The sequence below is a fragment of the Cydia strobilella genome, chromosome 27, assembly GCF_947568885.1.
Source record: "Cydia strobilella chromosome 27, ilCydStro3.1, whole genome shotgun sequence".
Lineage (NCBI taxonomy): Eukaryota > Metazoa > Arthropoda > Insecta > Lepidoptera > Tortricidae > Cydia > Cydia strobilella.
In genome coordinates this window covers 6,378,073-6,393,624 of record NC_086067.1, presented here as the reverse complement: position 1 = coordinate 6,393,624, position 15,552 = coordinate 6,378,073, and the positions used below count along the sequence as shown (strand labels likewise).

The following is a 15,552-nucleotide window of genomic DNA, read 5'->3' as shown; positions in this document are numbered from 1 at the left end:
ATGATACCACACACGATAGGTTTTGGAAAAAAATTTTTTTTCCATAAAAAAAAATATTTTGCCACTCCCCCCCCCCGGGAATTTTTTTAGGAACTGCGTGTCAAAAATTTTTGTTTTGACCTCTAGTATGCGTGTGCCAAACGGCTAACCTGTACATCGATTTGCGGTGTTTCTTTGTAATTGGGGTCGAGCGGCTTCCGCTACGACGAGATATGGCAAGGACAAAAATAATAAAAATAAATAAATAAAATTCGTTTATTTTAAGACAACTCATAGGTCCATAGCATTGTTAGTAAGTTCTTAACTAAAAATTAAAACTAAAATTATTAATACTATATACTAAAAAACTAAGATACTACCACTAAAATGAGTTAGTATTACTTAATAACATTTTAATTTGGACATTTCTAAAAATTAAAATAATAATAATTATAAATTGCTTTATTGCACAGTACCAAAAGAAATGGTACATAAGTATGAACAGGTATAAATATGTAGTATGTAGGTAACAACAGGCGGACTTATCGCTACATAGCGATCTCTTCCTGACAACTCAGATAGTGAAAAGGCGAAACATTTTCAAGTTAATATACTGTTGCAAAAGCAATTAATTAAACGCAATCACATATTATTTCTGAATTTAAAACTTCCAATCACAATGGTATTGGTAGGTAGGTCATCAGGCGGGCCGTATGGTTGTTTGCCACCGACGTGCTATTTTTTTTTTTACATAGACGGCAAGATGTTTTTAATAACGCCTCTGGATTATTTTGCTATTCAAAATTATCAGGCGTTCAAAGAATTGTGCCCGCTTGAAACCTAGCTCCTCATAAACAGTCAATTATGTTTGCCTGCTTGTATATGTATAGGTATTACCCAAATTGTATAAAAGGAATTAAGTGCACTATGGTAGGTCAAGCAAATCTTGTCATTACAAAAGAAGAGGCAAATTAAAAAATGTAGGAGCGAAGGGTTATCGCGCCATAGAAAATTTGAATTTCGCGCCGTTTTCTACTGACAAGATTTGCTTGACCAACTATATAACCTCTACGACTGTTTTTAAGATTTATAGCCCGCTCCAGACCAGACTACGCGGCGCGAAGGCGCGAACGCGAGTGTGGAGTCGATTTCGCTGATTAGCGAACTAGACTCCACACTCGCGATCGCGGCTTCGCGTCGCGATTCGCGTACGAGTGTGGAGGGCCATGGGAGGGCCCTTAAACCTAGTGAGTATTATATTCTTTGCCTTAAACGGGTTGCGTTAAATACTATGATAGCAACCGTCTAGGTCTATCAACACATTCTAGCAACACCATACTTAACGTCATGCGACAAATCAAATGCCATAACTGTCAATAGTGTCAATGTCAAACAAAAAACGAAGCTTTTCAGGAAGTGTTTGTCGTGGTTTGTCGGCTATCGAAATAAAACAATGCACAATTTAAACGTCTAAACTACATGGGAAATGAGCCAAGGCGCGGCCCTGACCCGCAGTCGGGTGAGCAGCGAGCAACTTGAACTCCTTCTGTCGTTTATGGAAGAGCACCCCGACTTTGCAGCCAGCAAGCAGTCGGTCTATTCCAGACTCAGTTCGTGCAAGCTTTGGCGTTTGTTGGCTGAAAGGCTGAACGCCGTTGCCCAGGATTGTGGTGGCGCGAGAAAATCGCCGGACAAGTGGTGTCGTGTAAGTTTTTGACTTGATTTTAGTAGTAAGTAGTACCAGTACCAGTAGCTTGTGGAATCTTGCTCGCACGCAAGCATTTCACGCACGCATTTCATTAAAATTCAAAATACTTTTGTGTAAATGTGTAACAATTTAATATAAAAAGTACTATTTTGCATTAGCCCCCTTAAGAGGGGCTGAATGGGGTAAGACCCATTCAGCACTAATCAAGACCAAGACAAGTTACTGTTTGGGCTCTACGAAGCATTTTTGCTACATACCGGGAAATCCATGTTATCGGCTACGACGTAACGGTACGACCGTACCTCAGTGGTAAATGGGCGTTTTCTAAAATAAATATTGAAACCTGATTCTCACAGATCCTGGTGTTATTGGGTTCTTTCAACTCAGAATCACTAGTATATTCAATCCTGATGATAAAAAAAAAAGTCCCAAAAATTTGTATGAAAATTGTACATTCCACTACGTCATTAACACTAATTCTAATTTCACACTGAAACATGACGTAATGGAATGAGCATTTTGGGACATCTTTTTCTAAAGGCAGGACGGAGAATGCTGTCTATTCTGACTATTCTGAGTAAAATGAGCCCAAGAATGTCCAGATTTGAAAAAAATCAGGTTTTCAATATTTATTTTAGGAAACGTCAAAATATGTTAAGGGTTGGTTAGGAGCCCTATCGCCCACGCCTGCCACTAAATTTCACTCATTTTTCTTTCCAGTACTGGGCAGACATCAAATACAAGGCGCGCAAGAAGACAGCGGCCGGCGGAGCCCTAGGAGACCTGTCCAGTGTTGATGAGCGCTTGGAAAGGCTGCTCGGGAGTAGCGCAGCGTGTAAGTATTATAACTATTGCATTAAAATGTTAAAAACCGGCCAAGTGCGAGTCGGACTCGCGCACGAAGGGGTACGTACCATTACGCAAAAAACGGCATAAAAATCACGTTTGTTGTATGGGATCCCCAATTCCCCACTTAAATATTTATATTATTCTGTTTTTAGTATTTGTTGTTATAGCGGCAACAGAAATACATCATCTGTGAAAATTTCAACTGTCTAGCTATCACGGTTCATGAGATACAGACTAGTCATTCCGGGAGTGGGCAGTCAACGTGAAAAAACGTTCAATGGCTGGAAAGTGCAGGGGTCAAAATGTCCATATGGAAAAAGTGCAATGGTTAAAATAGACGGCAGTTAAAATGTGTTCGGGTCCAATCGAACAAGTGCCAAAATGTATAATAGCTAACGCGAACACGTGTGTAAATGCATCGAGGAAAACAAGTACATGAGAAAATGTTGAATTCTAAAAACGTTGAATTCTCAACTTAACTAGACGGAGCCCCGCTTGGCGGGGCTCCTATTTTTGGGCGGTTTGCCCTTCGGGCATCTGAAGCTACCTAACGAACCTAACCTACCTAATACCTATTGATTTAGTGTGATATCCGTGAACACATTACACTGGGGAAAAAAGCGTAGGTTGTAGGTTAGGTTTGTTAGGTAGCTTCAGATGCCCGAAGGGCAAACCGCCCAAAAATAGGAGCCCCGCGAAGCGGGGCTCCGTCTAGTTAAGTTGAGAAGGAAATGTTTTTTTAATTACAAAAGCACCAATTTTTTTTCACGTGCTAGTTAAGTTTTTGACAGTTATTCATTTAAACTTAAGCATGTTATATCAATCAAGCGTTTTGTCCATCACCCCTTTTGTTGTACTTGCATTTTGAGATGTGTACCATTTGTCACTAAACCATTGTGACCACGATGATGTGTACATTTTGACACTAAGCCATTACAAGCCATTGAACGTTTTTTCACGTTGACTGCCCACTCTCGGAATGAGACTGGTGACAGACAGACAGCCAGACAGACAGCGGAGTCTTAGTAATAGGGTCCCGTTTTTACCCTTTGGGTACGGAACCCTAAAAATGCCAAGCGCCTCTCTCTCTCTCCTCCCTCTTTAGCCCTTTTCTTTGGGTGTAAGCCTCCTTCATTTTGCGCCGTTCGTCACGGTTCTATGCGACCTGGAGCCACTTCTTCCCCGCAGTCCTCTTGATGTCGTCGTCCCAACGCATCTGGGGTCTACTTTGAGGACGCTCTTCCCACCATGGTAGCCACTGGAGTAGTCGTTTACTCCACGAAATGGTCGTTCGTGCTATATGCCCAGCCCATTCCCACTTCAAACTGGCTACGCGTGCGCCATGCGCCTATGCCAATAAAAAAAAAAAATGCCAAAATGCCTTAGGAAAAGAGCTGATAGCTGATACTCTTCAAACTGCTGGATCGATTTCTATAACAGCTAAGAACAGTAAGAACCAGCCCAAGGAAACTCACTTTTACGTAAATGATATTCTAAAGTCTGTTGTAAATGAAGTAAAGTCCATATTAACGCGGAATATGGACTTTACTTACACATGCCACTTTCCGCACTAGCATCGAAATATACTATTTCATCACACTTGGTCAGTAAATGTGGAATTGCACGCAGGCTTAGTGGGAACTATAGAAAAAGCGTTTTCCCTAGGGAGTTATGAAGTTTCTAGTATTACAATTCACAGTTTTTTGTCTTTATACTTCATTTTTGTATCGCAAGTGTGATGAAAAACATTGTGAGTAACTCGGGGCGTAATAATATTGCAAACTCGAGTCTATAAATCGCTCCGGCAAGCCGTCGCGATTTAACTATACTCTCGTTTGCAATATTTAACTTACGCCCCATGTTGCACAATGTACTATTTCATGCATATAGCCCATTGAAAACACTTCGAATAACGGCTAGGTATCTCTCCTATGGCAGTCGATTAAATAAAGATATATTTTGTTGTCAGCTTCAAGCGGACGGCGACAGAGTTCCGACGACGACCGCAAGCCGGGCATAGACGACGACATGTGTTCCGAGGGTTCCGCCCCGGCCACGGAAGGCAAGCTGTCGACTGAGGAACTTCTCGCTGAGGTGAATCACCATTATATACCAGTAGCGACATTTTAGATACAGATACAACCGCGACACATAAACGTTTGCTCTAAACGGGCCACCGAGGACAAGCTGTCTACTAAGGAACTTCTCGCTGAGGTGAGTCACCATTATATACCAGTAGCGACATTTTAGATACAGATACAACCGCGACACATAAACGTTTGCTCTAAACGGGCCACCGAGGACAAGCTGTCTACTAAGGAACTTCTCGCTGAGGTGAGTCACCATTATATACCAGTAGCGACATTTTAGATACAGATACAACCGCGGCACATAAACGTGTGGTCTACACGGGCCACCGAGGACAAGCTGTCTACTAAGGAACTTCTCGCTGAGGTGAGTCACCATTATACATACCAGTAGCGACATTATGGCGACAGCTTGGACGACGATCGTAAGCCGGACATAAACGACGACGTGTTAGATTTTTTTACAAATTCAATAGGAATAAAAATGACCATTACTAGGGAAACCGCCATGCAAATGAAAAAAAAAAACGCATTAGGAGATAGATCATAATTGAATGCGGACAATGGTTATTAAAAATCTATTTTTCTACGATAGTTCACGTCCACATTCACGGTCTTGAATTATGTACACCATAGAGTAACTTATACTAGAGCGGTACTGTCATAGTAAATTTTGTAACCCCAGTAAATTCACTGCCATCTGTCGACACACTTTAAAACTAAAAATAAATATTTATAAAAATACGATAAAATGTATTTAAATATGGATAAATGATTTTTTTATTTGCATTAATTATTTTTATATGATTTTGACTCATGTTCTTTCACTGGTATGCGTTAAAATTATAAATAACAAACGAAACAGTCAACGCCCTCTATACGAGTGTAGGCCAAAACTAGTGGCGCCATCTGATCGAGAATCAAATTTTCGTGATTTTCGAGGCACGTTTTTTTCTTAGACTGTATCCATCTATTACGGAGTTATATCTATCTTTGTGTACACAAACTACATTAAACTTTGTATTATTGGTCATTCAATCTAAACATGCGATTACCCTTATCAAAGGAAAGTCAATGATTACAAGCGTCACTTAACCCTTGTGTTTTATGTTCAATGTGTAAGACTGACATTCCACTGACATTGTTTAACTACCAACCCGGATTAGGGATAAATAAATGCATCGGTTTTTACAAGCTTTTCTTTAACTTGCAATATATGTAACTATGTTTGTACGGGTCAAATCCTGCAAGTTATATTTCACCCACTTCCCTGTTCCCGATAAAGCTAAAAATTTGCATACGCATGTAAATTGGGCGGCAATGCAATATTATGGTACCATCGAGATGATCTGACAATGGAGACAAGAGGTGGCCATAGGTAAGTGATAAAACAACGTAACCTAATTGTGTTTGGGGTTGTTAGAATTGTCTCGATTAATATTATTTGTCTGTTAAATAGTAGTGTGACTACTTGTAAAGAACACGAATTAAAATATTTTCTTAGAAAGTAATTTAATTTGATCTTAGTATATTTGCCTGTTGAAAGAAAAGTCAAATCGAAATTTTGCCAAAAACTTATTTTAACTAGACTTATATTGACCGGGATATAGACCGTGATTACCTTTTGTATTATTTGTGAGCTCCCGATATTTCGACGCAGTTACATGCATCATGTATCCCGGTCACTATAAGTCTAGTGAAACTAACCGTGAATCATTCAAAACTCTAACTTATTTTAATACAGTTTTTTTCCAACAGGCGGCCATGCGCAGCGCCCTAGCGGCCGAGAAGCAAGCGGAGGCCGTAGCCCAAGGAGTGGAACTGCTCAGAGACCTGGTCGCCATACTGCGCGAGAGGCCGCTCGCCGCTCCCAATCTACCGCCAGAACATCTGATGCATCATCATCATCGACTATGATGTGGCTGTTAACTTCTAAACTGTATACCACAAAATGTTTCCATAAACATAGAAATTCTACAGTATGTCTCCCACCACTTTGCGTCTTTTGAGACAATCGCTCTTTGCGTATATTACGGATAAAGCTACTAATGAGTTGCCCCAGATTATAAGCCCGTAACTTAGTACACATGATACCTATCCGTGATCTGTCCTTAAGACAATTATTCTCCGTGTTTCACGGATACGCACCATCTTTCTTAAACAGGGTGTCTCCCATCATGGGGCTTTAAATCTCTATTCTACTCGCTAAATCGAGCTACTTTTACTATGAGACTAAACCACAAATCGCGAAAAAATACACTTTTCCATAGAAAACATCAACATCTAATCAGCCAAAATGTATGAAATACAAAAAATCCTTCCTTGCAACGCAGAGAATAACTGTTTTTAGGGCGGATCACGGATAGGTATCGTGTGTATTGAATTACGGGCTTATAATCTGGGGCAACTCATCAGTAGCTTTATCCGTGATATACGCAAAGAGCGATTGTCTCGAAAGACGCAAAGCGTATTACGGATACGTATCGTCTGTGTTACGCTACGGGATTATTATCTGGGTCACTTAGTTGTAGCATTTGCACCCGTGAGATATTACGGATACTTAGTTTACGTACCGTAAGTTGTGAAATAACGAAAGTTTCCAAAAACTACGATATTTTCGGAATCTTCTCACATTTATGCATGTATGAGTAATATTGAGTAACGATTTTTCTCGCTTTATTTTGAGAAATTATTCAACTTTTTGGACTGTCCGTAACTTTCCAATTTGAAACAGGATCGAAATTAGAAACATATAATTTTCTATAACAATATAATTATTATGATTATTTGAATACAATAATTTTTTTTTTTTTTTTTTTTTTTTTTTATAAGTTCTTTATTTAACAATATATTACAAGGTAATTACTTAATCTAGTGTACATTTGGCATCCTAGACAGTAATAACAATAATTTAATACAGTTTAGTGAGCTGTAGGCGCTCATTATAAACTTTTTAACAACTCAGTGTTTATTACATTGGCATGGGTAATATCATAATACCACTAATGCTTATTACAAGTAAGCAACATCATAACTATTAGTACGTTCGCACAGATAGCTTACGTTTTTTGCATACACAATAATCATCTACAATTAAAACATTAACCCAAACTAAAGTTGAATATATGTTACAATTATAAAGTAAACAATAAGGCACAACGAATAAGTTGTGGGTAATCGTAACTAACGATAAGCATGCTGAGTGCATAACAAGCGACCGGCTGGCGGTACGCGGTCGGCCGGCCGTCAGGACCGGTCCCGCGACGTCACGTCTGACTCGAGAACGTAGTGATGGGGTAACCTATATCGTTTGTACTTGTCGATATAAGGCAAATCTTTTAATCGACTGCGACCGATGTTGCATACGAGCTTATTTTTGTGTTGAGGGTTTTTAATTAAATAAAATGTTTTTGTTTGTTTAAGTATGAATTCTTTTAGTAATGGTAAATTGATTTTAAAATGTAATTTACGTAGATTTGTATAAAAAGGGGTGTTGTATGCAATTTTAAGTGCTTTATTTTGAATTATTTGAAGCTTTTCATAATTAGTGTTACAGGTGCTGCTCCAGACAGGGCAGGCGTAGGTAATAACAGGTCTCACAAGAGTTTTGTAGATAGCTAATTTAACTTGGCTACCAAGACATGACTGGCGATTCATTACTGGAGATAGTGCACCAAGAGCTTGTGTTCCCTTTGAACATAATAATCTAAGGTGAGGGCTCCAATTTAGTTTATTGTCCAGATTCACTCCTAGGTATCTGACGCATAAGCTCCACGGAATTTCGTGACTATTTATTTTTAGTCTTCTGTTAGGTAGTCTGCGTCGCCTGGTAAAAATAATGGCTTCAGTTTTAGCCTCATTCAGCTTTAGTTTCCATGTAGTAAAGTACTGGTGAAGAAGATCAATAGACATTTGAAGCCGGGATATAACAAGATCTGTGTCCTTTGAAGTAGTAAGAGACGCAGTATCGTCAGCAAAACATGCTAATGTAGTTCTAGGTTGTACAGGTATATCGTTTAAGTAAATCAGAAATAGATACGGCCCTAAAATCGAACCCTGCGGTACCCCGGCTATAATAGGACGTGGTTTAGAAGAAAAATCTCCAATGTGCACTCTGAAGAAACGATTAGAAAGGTAAGAATCGACCATTTTTATTAGAGACATGGGTACTTGACACATCAGCATTTTATGTAGCAGCCCGCGATGCCAAACTGTATCGAAGGCTTTTTCGATATCTAGTAAAAACATGCCTGTGGACATTCCCAGATTGAGGTTATGAGCAACTTGTTCCGCCACTCGAGCAAGTTGCTGCGTTGTAGAGTGATAGTCGCGAAAACCAAACTGTTCGTTCTTTAATAAATCAGATGTGGTTCGTTTGATGCGATTGCAAATAATTTTCTCCAGCAACTTACCTAAGCATGGTAATAAACTGATGGGTCGGTAATTTGACGCTATAGTTGGATCTTTGCCCGGTTTATTTATAGCTATGACTTTAGCAGTTTTCCATTTATCAGGAAAATAGCAAAGCCGTAAACATGAGTTAAATATTCTGGTTAGTTCCACTACCGCTTTACTAGTTAAGTGTTTTAAGAGAACATTGCTTATATTATCATCCCCGGGGGCTTTTTTAGTTTTTAATGCACGTAGATATCTATATATTTCAGATGGTCTTACTAGAAATTCGAAATTTGATGTTGGCGAGTTTTGAATTTCAGATGCTGACTGTGAGACTATGTTTTCGGAATCACTGTTACTCCAGTTATACGTTAATGACATGTTACATGAGAATGCAGTTGCTAATTCTTCACATTTTTCGTATGATTCTGTGGCAAAAGTGCCATCTGGTTTTTTAATACGGTTTATGCTATCTGCTTTAGGTTTCAAGGATCTTACTAAACGCCATAGGCCGGTGCCGGGTTTGTCAATTTTAGCTAGTTTAGATTGCCATTTTTTATCATTGAAAACTTTAATTTTTTGGTTAATATTCTTCTGAGCAAAGTTTATTTGCGTTTGAAAATGCCTGCGAACAGCCGGGTCAGTCACTCGTTGTTGACGGCTTCTAAGTCTATTTTTATGCTTGATTAAGCGGCGTATATTACGGGGAAGGGGCTCTTGCGAATTAGTGTTTATGGCTTCAGATTTAGGTATACTTGCATCTCTGGCTTCGAGAATGAGTGATTGTAGCAAGTTGACGGCCTTGTCGATATCTTCCCTAGAATTATAAACTGACGGGCTCAATGTAATGTTGTTATTAAGACAAGTTTTAAACTTAGCCCAGTCAGCTTTTGAGTAATTATTTTTACTTTGAGATTTACCAATTAACGCTGTATCATTTATGTAAAAATGAATGGGTAGGTGATTTGAAGAAAGTGCTTGAATTGTTTTGATTTCTTCTATATTGTGGATTTGGTTTGATATAACTAAGTCTGGTAAGGTAGGAGTTGATTCCGGACGATAATGTATTAGTGTTGGTGTTTTAGAAGCGTGGATATAAAAGTCATTTTCATTCATGAGGTTATGTAAAGTCTTACCATGTTTGTTACAGACTTGACCATACCAGTGAGGATGCCTTGCATTAAAATCACCCGCTAGTAGAACGCTTCGACTCATTTTGAACAAGGACAGAATGTCGCTTGGGCATAGTGTTAGATTTGGGGACTGATATATGGAAAATAATACGTATTTACGATTTGAAAAGTAAATTTCTAAACCTATTGCTTCTAGGTGTTGGGTTGGGGGTGTATGGACTAGTGTATGTTTAAGACTAGATTTAACTAAGATTGCTACTCCTTGGCCTCTCCCACTGGGATGTTTATCGGCACGATAGCAAGTGTAGCCAGGTAAATCAAAATGTATATTATGAGTCAGTCTAGTTTCACAAAGTGTTATCACATCAGCTGTAATACTCACCAATAAATCAGCGAGCTCAGATCGCTTGCCACGCACTCCGTCAGCGTTCCATGAAAGTATATTTAACTTAGGTGTACTATACATAATGACCCAAATGATTTAAAATTAGGATAACCTTGTCCATCATACACTCACATGCTTGAAATTCGCTTTTTACGGATTTCAAAATCATCATTATATCAATCATTTCAGTTATTGTAGCGTCATGCTCCATGTTGTCTTTTCTGGTTTGTAGAGTCTCACTGAAACTATGCTTCATTCCACGAGGGAGTGACTGGTGTGTTGTTTGTTGCCTAGACTGCAGCGGTGGATTGCTTGTTTGAGGATTGGGCTCACGTATTAACCTCTTTGTTAAGGATACATTTCGACAGCGCTGTTGAGAAGCAGGGATATGGTTTTCACGAGTAGACCCGGTCTTTGGTTGCAAGGAACGTTGTTGAGCTTTTCGTTCGGTCTTCAATGCATTCATCTTCTCAATGTATTTCAGGCATTCAGGGCAGTTTTTGAAATTAGCTGGGTGATTACCTTTACAGTTACAGCACTGAGCTGGAGAAGATCGATCTTTTTTAGGACATTCTTTCGTAGGATGGCCTTCCACGCACTTAACGCAGCGTGGAGGTAAGTTACAGTTCCGAGATGCGTGGCCAAAACGTTGACATCTGTAGCACTGTGTGACAGTTATCGAGTTTGGTTTGTATTTTTGTATGCGCACTACACAATGACACAGATACTTGATTCGTCGAAACTTAGTTATATCGGAACCTGGTGGTAATTGCACGAGATACGGACCTTGGCTTTGATCATCCGAAGAAAGTTTCATTTTAATTACCGTGACCTCTTTATATCCAAGCGTGTTCAATTCTTCTTTCAAATCATCTTCAATATCAGCGGGAAGACCATGGATAACAACTTTGTACAATAATAAACTCTAATTGATTGTTAGTTTGTAAGAGTGAATTGTAGAATAGGTAATAATGGGCAAATCGCTATGGCCTTGTGTTTCCATATTTGAGTTGTAAGTATTGACTTAATTTTATTTGTGTTAAAATAGAAAATGAAATGGAATAAAATAAAACTATTTGTCAAGCTAAAACTTAACTTCTAAATACTTGTATGATGATATGAAATCTACGAACTTTTTACTATATTTTAATTATAAAAATAATTTGACAATTTTAGTAGGTATTTTATAATATTAATTTTACAGCATTTTACCTGTCTAATATACCTAAAATTTAAAACATTGTCTTTTTTATACATTAAATACCAACGAGATAAAATACCTATCGTCAAAATCATCAAGGAAAAAAAGTCACTGAGTGTAAACTAATCATAGAGTCGTAACATAGTACACAACACAGAAAAAGCAAACCTGTTTGTTCTGTTTGCAAAATTTAAGGACTACAGCATAATTTGTGGTAAAAAGTATTGTTTATTTTTATCAAATAGAAAAGACATAACCTTTTTATTTTTTCATACTGCGTCGGTGGCAAACAAGCATACGGCCCGCCTGATCGTAAGCGGTCACCGTAGCCTATGTACGCCTGCAACTCCAGAGGAGTTACATGCGCGTTGCCGACCCTATCACTCCGCACCCTCGAGCTCTGGCAACCTTACTCACCGGCAGGAACACAACACTATGAGTAGGGTCTACTGTTATTTGGCTGCGGTTTTCTGTAAGGTGGAGTTATTTCCCCAGTTGGGCTCTGCTCTAGATCTTAGAGCCTTTATGGTTAAAGTAGGATATTGTACCTACTTACATCTAAAAGACTAAAACTTAAGTTCTATTTTTGTTTGTTATCATTCTTCATAATGACGTGTTACAAGATAATAGTAATTTCCCTGTAGTATATACTAACGCAGTTCATTATCAACTGATGCAATTGACATGAGGATAACTACTTTATAAGTTTATTACGTATTGAGAATAGTTTCATAACATGTACTGTCCCTATACTAAAAAGTTTACGATACACGATAGTTAGGTCATTTATAATATGAATATAAAAACAAAAGCAATACAAAATACATATAATCACATTATGAAAAACCTAACCTAGGGTGCCGCCAGCGAGACAGGACCGAAGAGAGGAACTGATGTACGCGTATACGCGCCGTGCCCAGCCCAACATAACCGCCTTCTGCATCTAACCCCTTTATCCATACTAGCCACCTAGCGAGTCTCTCAAGGTGTTGGTCGGGACTTCGCTATGAGACCGTTTGCTGACACGACTATGACATGACGGTTATCCCGTGAGCCAAGTTTAGGTACTTGCTGGACTTGTCGTTCTCGGCTTTCACGAGATTCTCATCATGGGGGATGGTGACGTCGACGAGCACGGCCCGGCGCTGCGATTGATCTATCAGCACGAAGTCAGGCTTGGCTACAATACGCTGTGTGGTGTGGTGAGCAGTAATCGTACCCTCCGATCTTTCCGATCGGTCTGAGTCCACCTTAGTATGCCAAAGAAGTATAGGTATGTGAGTAGGGGCATTACCCAGGCGTTGAAGGCGCGCACTTTATTGCCACCCGACAAAAGACTGTTAAATATTTTTGTGAGCCTAACTAAAACAACGCTCCTTCACCGACCGTCTGACTATTACTATTGTTGACTAAACTATTTATGTTGAATTTTCTTATAAAATCGTTCCACGGACAGTACCCGTTTTCGTCAACAGCACAATCTTCCATTTGCAGCAGCGCCTTCAGCGGCGGGTGTAGTAAACTAGCTTCAACGCCATCTCTGATCTGCGTCGAGGACTGATACACGTAGCGCACGCGCAGCAGATCTCTACCATTCACGTCGTCGTACCACTTCTCAAACACCACTTTCCCACCAATAGGCGTCTTCTCAAACTGACCATCCAACGTATAATCTTTAAAATTCAAAGAAGACATCAACGACAGTATGTTAGCATCGTGTCCTACAAGTACATAGAACTTTTTAATACCGTTTTGAAACACATCCCCCAAATATTTAAGCATCGTCGAAGCTAGATCTTTGTCCAAGAGCTTAGTTTGAAAACGGATCTTATGATAAGCTTTTAATATCTTCAATAACGACTCCCATTCTTCTGCCGTTCGAATTCGGCCCCATGCTACCTCGTCTTCTTTCATTCCATCGTAATACGCCATCAAAAAAGCATCAACCAGTGTATTTCCAAGTTGTAACGCGCCAGCAACATCTGGTTCCTTGTTTAACTCGAAAACTATTTTATTTTTCACCTCACTCAAATCGCAAATGTTTTCAGTTTTACAATATTCTGAATCTTTAATATCGACTATTCTATTTAGCCTTAAAAGCGCATCTTTTAAGTCGATTTTATTCAATTGCGCTTGCATTTCACTTAACACTGTCTTTATAAACTCTTCTGAATCATTCCTTATAACTGGATTAAAAACTGGATCCATTTCCGTTATGTTTTTATAATAAACTTCCGCACAGTCGCCAAAAGCGCCTTCAGCGAACGACTTCGCGGTTTGTATAGTTCTTTCTCTCGTATTAGAAAACACAAACACTTGATTTCTTGAGCACTTATCCGACAGTAACTCCTCTTCGATAATCCAGTCGGCGAAATACCTCCCCATAGCTTGTTCGAGGATCCGTCCTTTTGGAGTGAGATACCCCGTGTCCCCGTTCCACTTCGGCCATCGTTTAGGGGTCAATAACTGCAAATTCGTGGTCAAAGGCGTCCGTATGTTGTGCCTGGACAGCAAAACCACTTGTTTTAACTGTAAACCGAGACCAGCTCCGACAAATGTGACGATAAAAATTAATTTGGTAATCATGATGGGATCGATGTTCGCGGGGCGGCTTATCAACGTACACTGAGCGTGTAACAAGATTCGTTGTTCAACTCGTCTACATTATAGTTGGATTCTTACTAACCAGAATGAGTTGGTCTCGAATTCTGTACTAATTTTGCGTAATTAAAGACCGCACGTATGCTGGTTGTAAAGCATCTTTGAGCAGTAAAATTGGCATGAATTTGAATCTGATTATAGCAAGATTTGACCGCCAATAGTATAATGTCATTGACTCAGCAACATTTTCGCTTCGCTTTTCACGTTTCTGTAATCTATCTGTTTACTAAACAAAAACTAGATATTATACATATACTTACATAGTTTCGTAAGTGTAGTGAAAGAATGTGGACGCCGACTAAGTAGTCATTTAGTCATTTATTCAATATTGCATTGTCATGTACATAATAAGGTGTTACATTTTATATAGCCAGTTCATGACACCCTGTAAGGGCACACAATAGTACAGTTTTTCTATTCTATTAATTCTAATTTACACATTGCAATTAAGGTAACATCATAAAATTAACATATTAGCGTATCAGTGGTTTAGTAACCTATTAGTTAGTCTCATAAATTAATTTAGTAACTTCAACAATATCAACGTCATGCCCTCCCATCCCGAAGGCGTTATAATTATTTTCAAATCGATATCAATAGATGGCGCCAACTGTCACGATCGACCATTACGAAATTTTTATCCTACAGATTAAGACTTAATTAATGGTATTTAAAGTGTCATTAATTCAAAACATTATCAATTAAATACAAACATCAATAAAAGCACGAATTCAATGCATTATTTTAGAAAGTTATAAATCACAACTATATGGCGACCGTCTTCGACGTAAACACACATAAGTAACAGCACGCGACAGTTTTTGGGCTTTCCAAATAATATTGAATATTGTCACTAGATGGAGCCGACCTGCGCACTGAGAAACGCGGGTCGAGATTTTGTTTGAGTGTGCGTGCGGCGACCATAGATACAAGTCGCGCACACATACAAACCGCGCGCGGTGCGTTGTATCACGTTGCATGAAGATAACATACTTTGCCCTGAGGGCCTACCGCGAACCACGTTCGACGTGTTGCCTCCCCGTCACACTTACATACGAATTTACAAGTGCGACAGAGAGGCAATACGTCGAACGTGCTTCGCGGTAGGCCCTCTTTTTATGTTCATCAAAACGGGACGAGTGTGTGCGTTCCGT

The 15,552-nt window shown here is 39.2% G+C and overlaps 3 protein-coding genes across 3 annotated transcripts in view; 2 read left to right on the top strand and 1 right to left on the bottom strand.

The window, feature by feature from the left end:
• Positions 1 to 14,384, bottom strand: part of LOC134753609 (glucose-1-phosphatase-like) — a 147,872-nt gene extending 133,488 nt beyond the window's left edge. The window contains exon 1 of the mRNA XM_063689545.1: positions 12,122 to 14,384. Within this exon, the coding sequence (XP_063545615.1) occupies positions 13,100 to 14,323 (1,224 nt within the window). The 5' untranslated portion in view covers positions 14,324 to 14,384 and the 3' untranslated portion in view covers positions 12,122 to 13,099. The remainder of the gene's footprint in view (positions 1 to 12,121) is intronic.
• Positions 1 to 15,552, top strand: part of LOC134753608 (putative fatty acyl-CoA reductase CG5065) — a 416,745-nt gene that overhangs the window by 254,734 nt on the left and 146,459 nt on the right. The gene's annotated exons all lie outside the window — the stretch shown is intronic.
• LOC134753613 (uncharacterized) lies at positions 1,393 to 7,074 on the top strand. Its single transcript, XM_063689550.1, has 4 exons — positions 1,393 to 1,684; positions 2,408 to 2,522; positions 4,506 to 4,630; positions 6,382 to 7,074. The coding sequence occupies exons 1-4, from the start codon at positions 1,466 to 1,468 to the stop codon at positions 6,538 to 6,540; spliced, it is 618 nt and encodes a 205-aa protein (XP_063545620.1). The 5' UTR covers positions 1,393 to 1,465; the 3' UTR covers positions 6,541 to 7,074.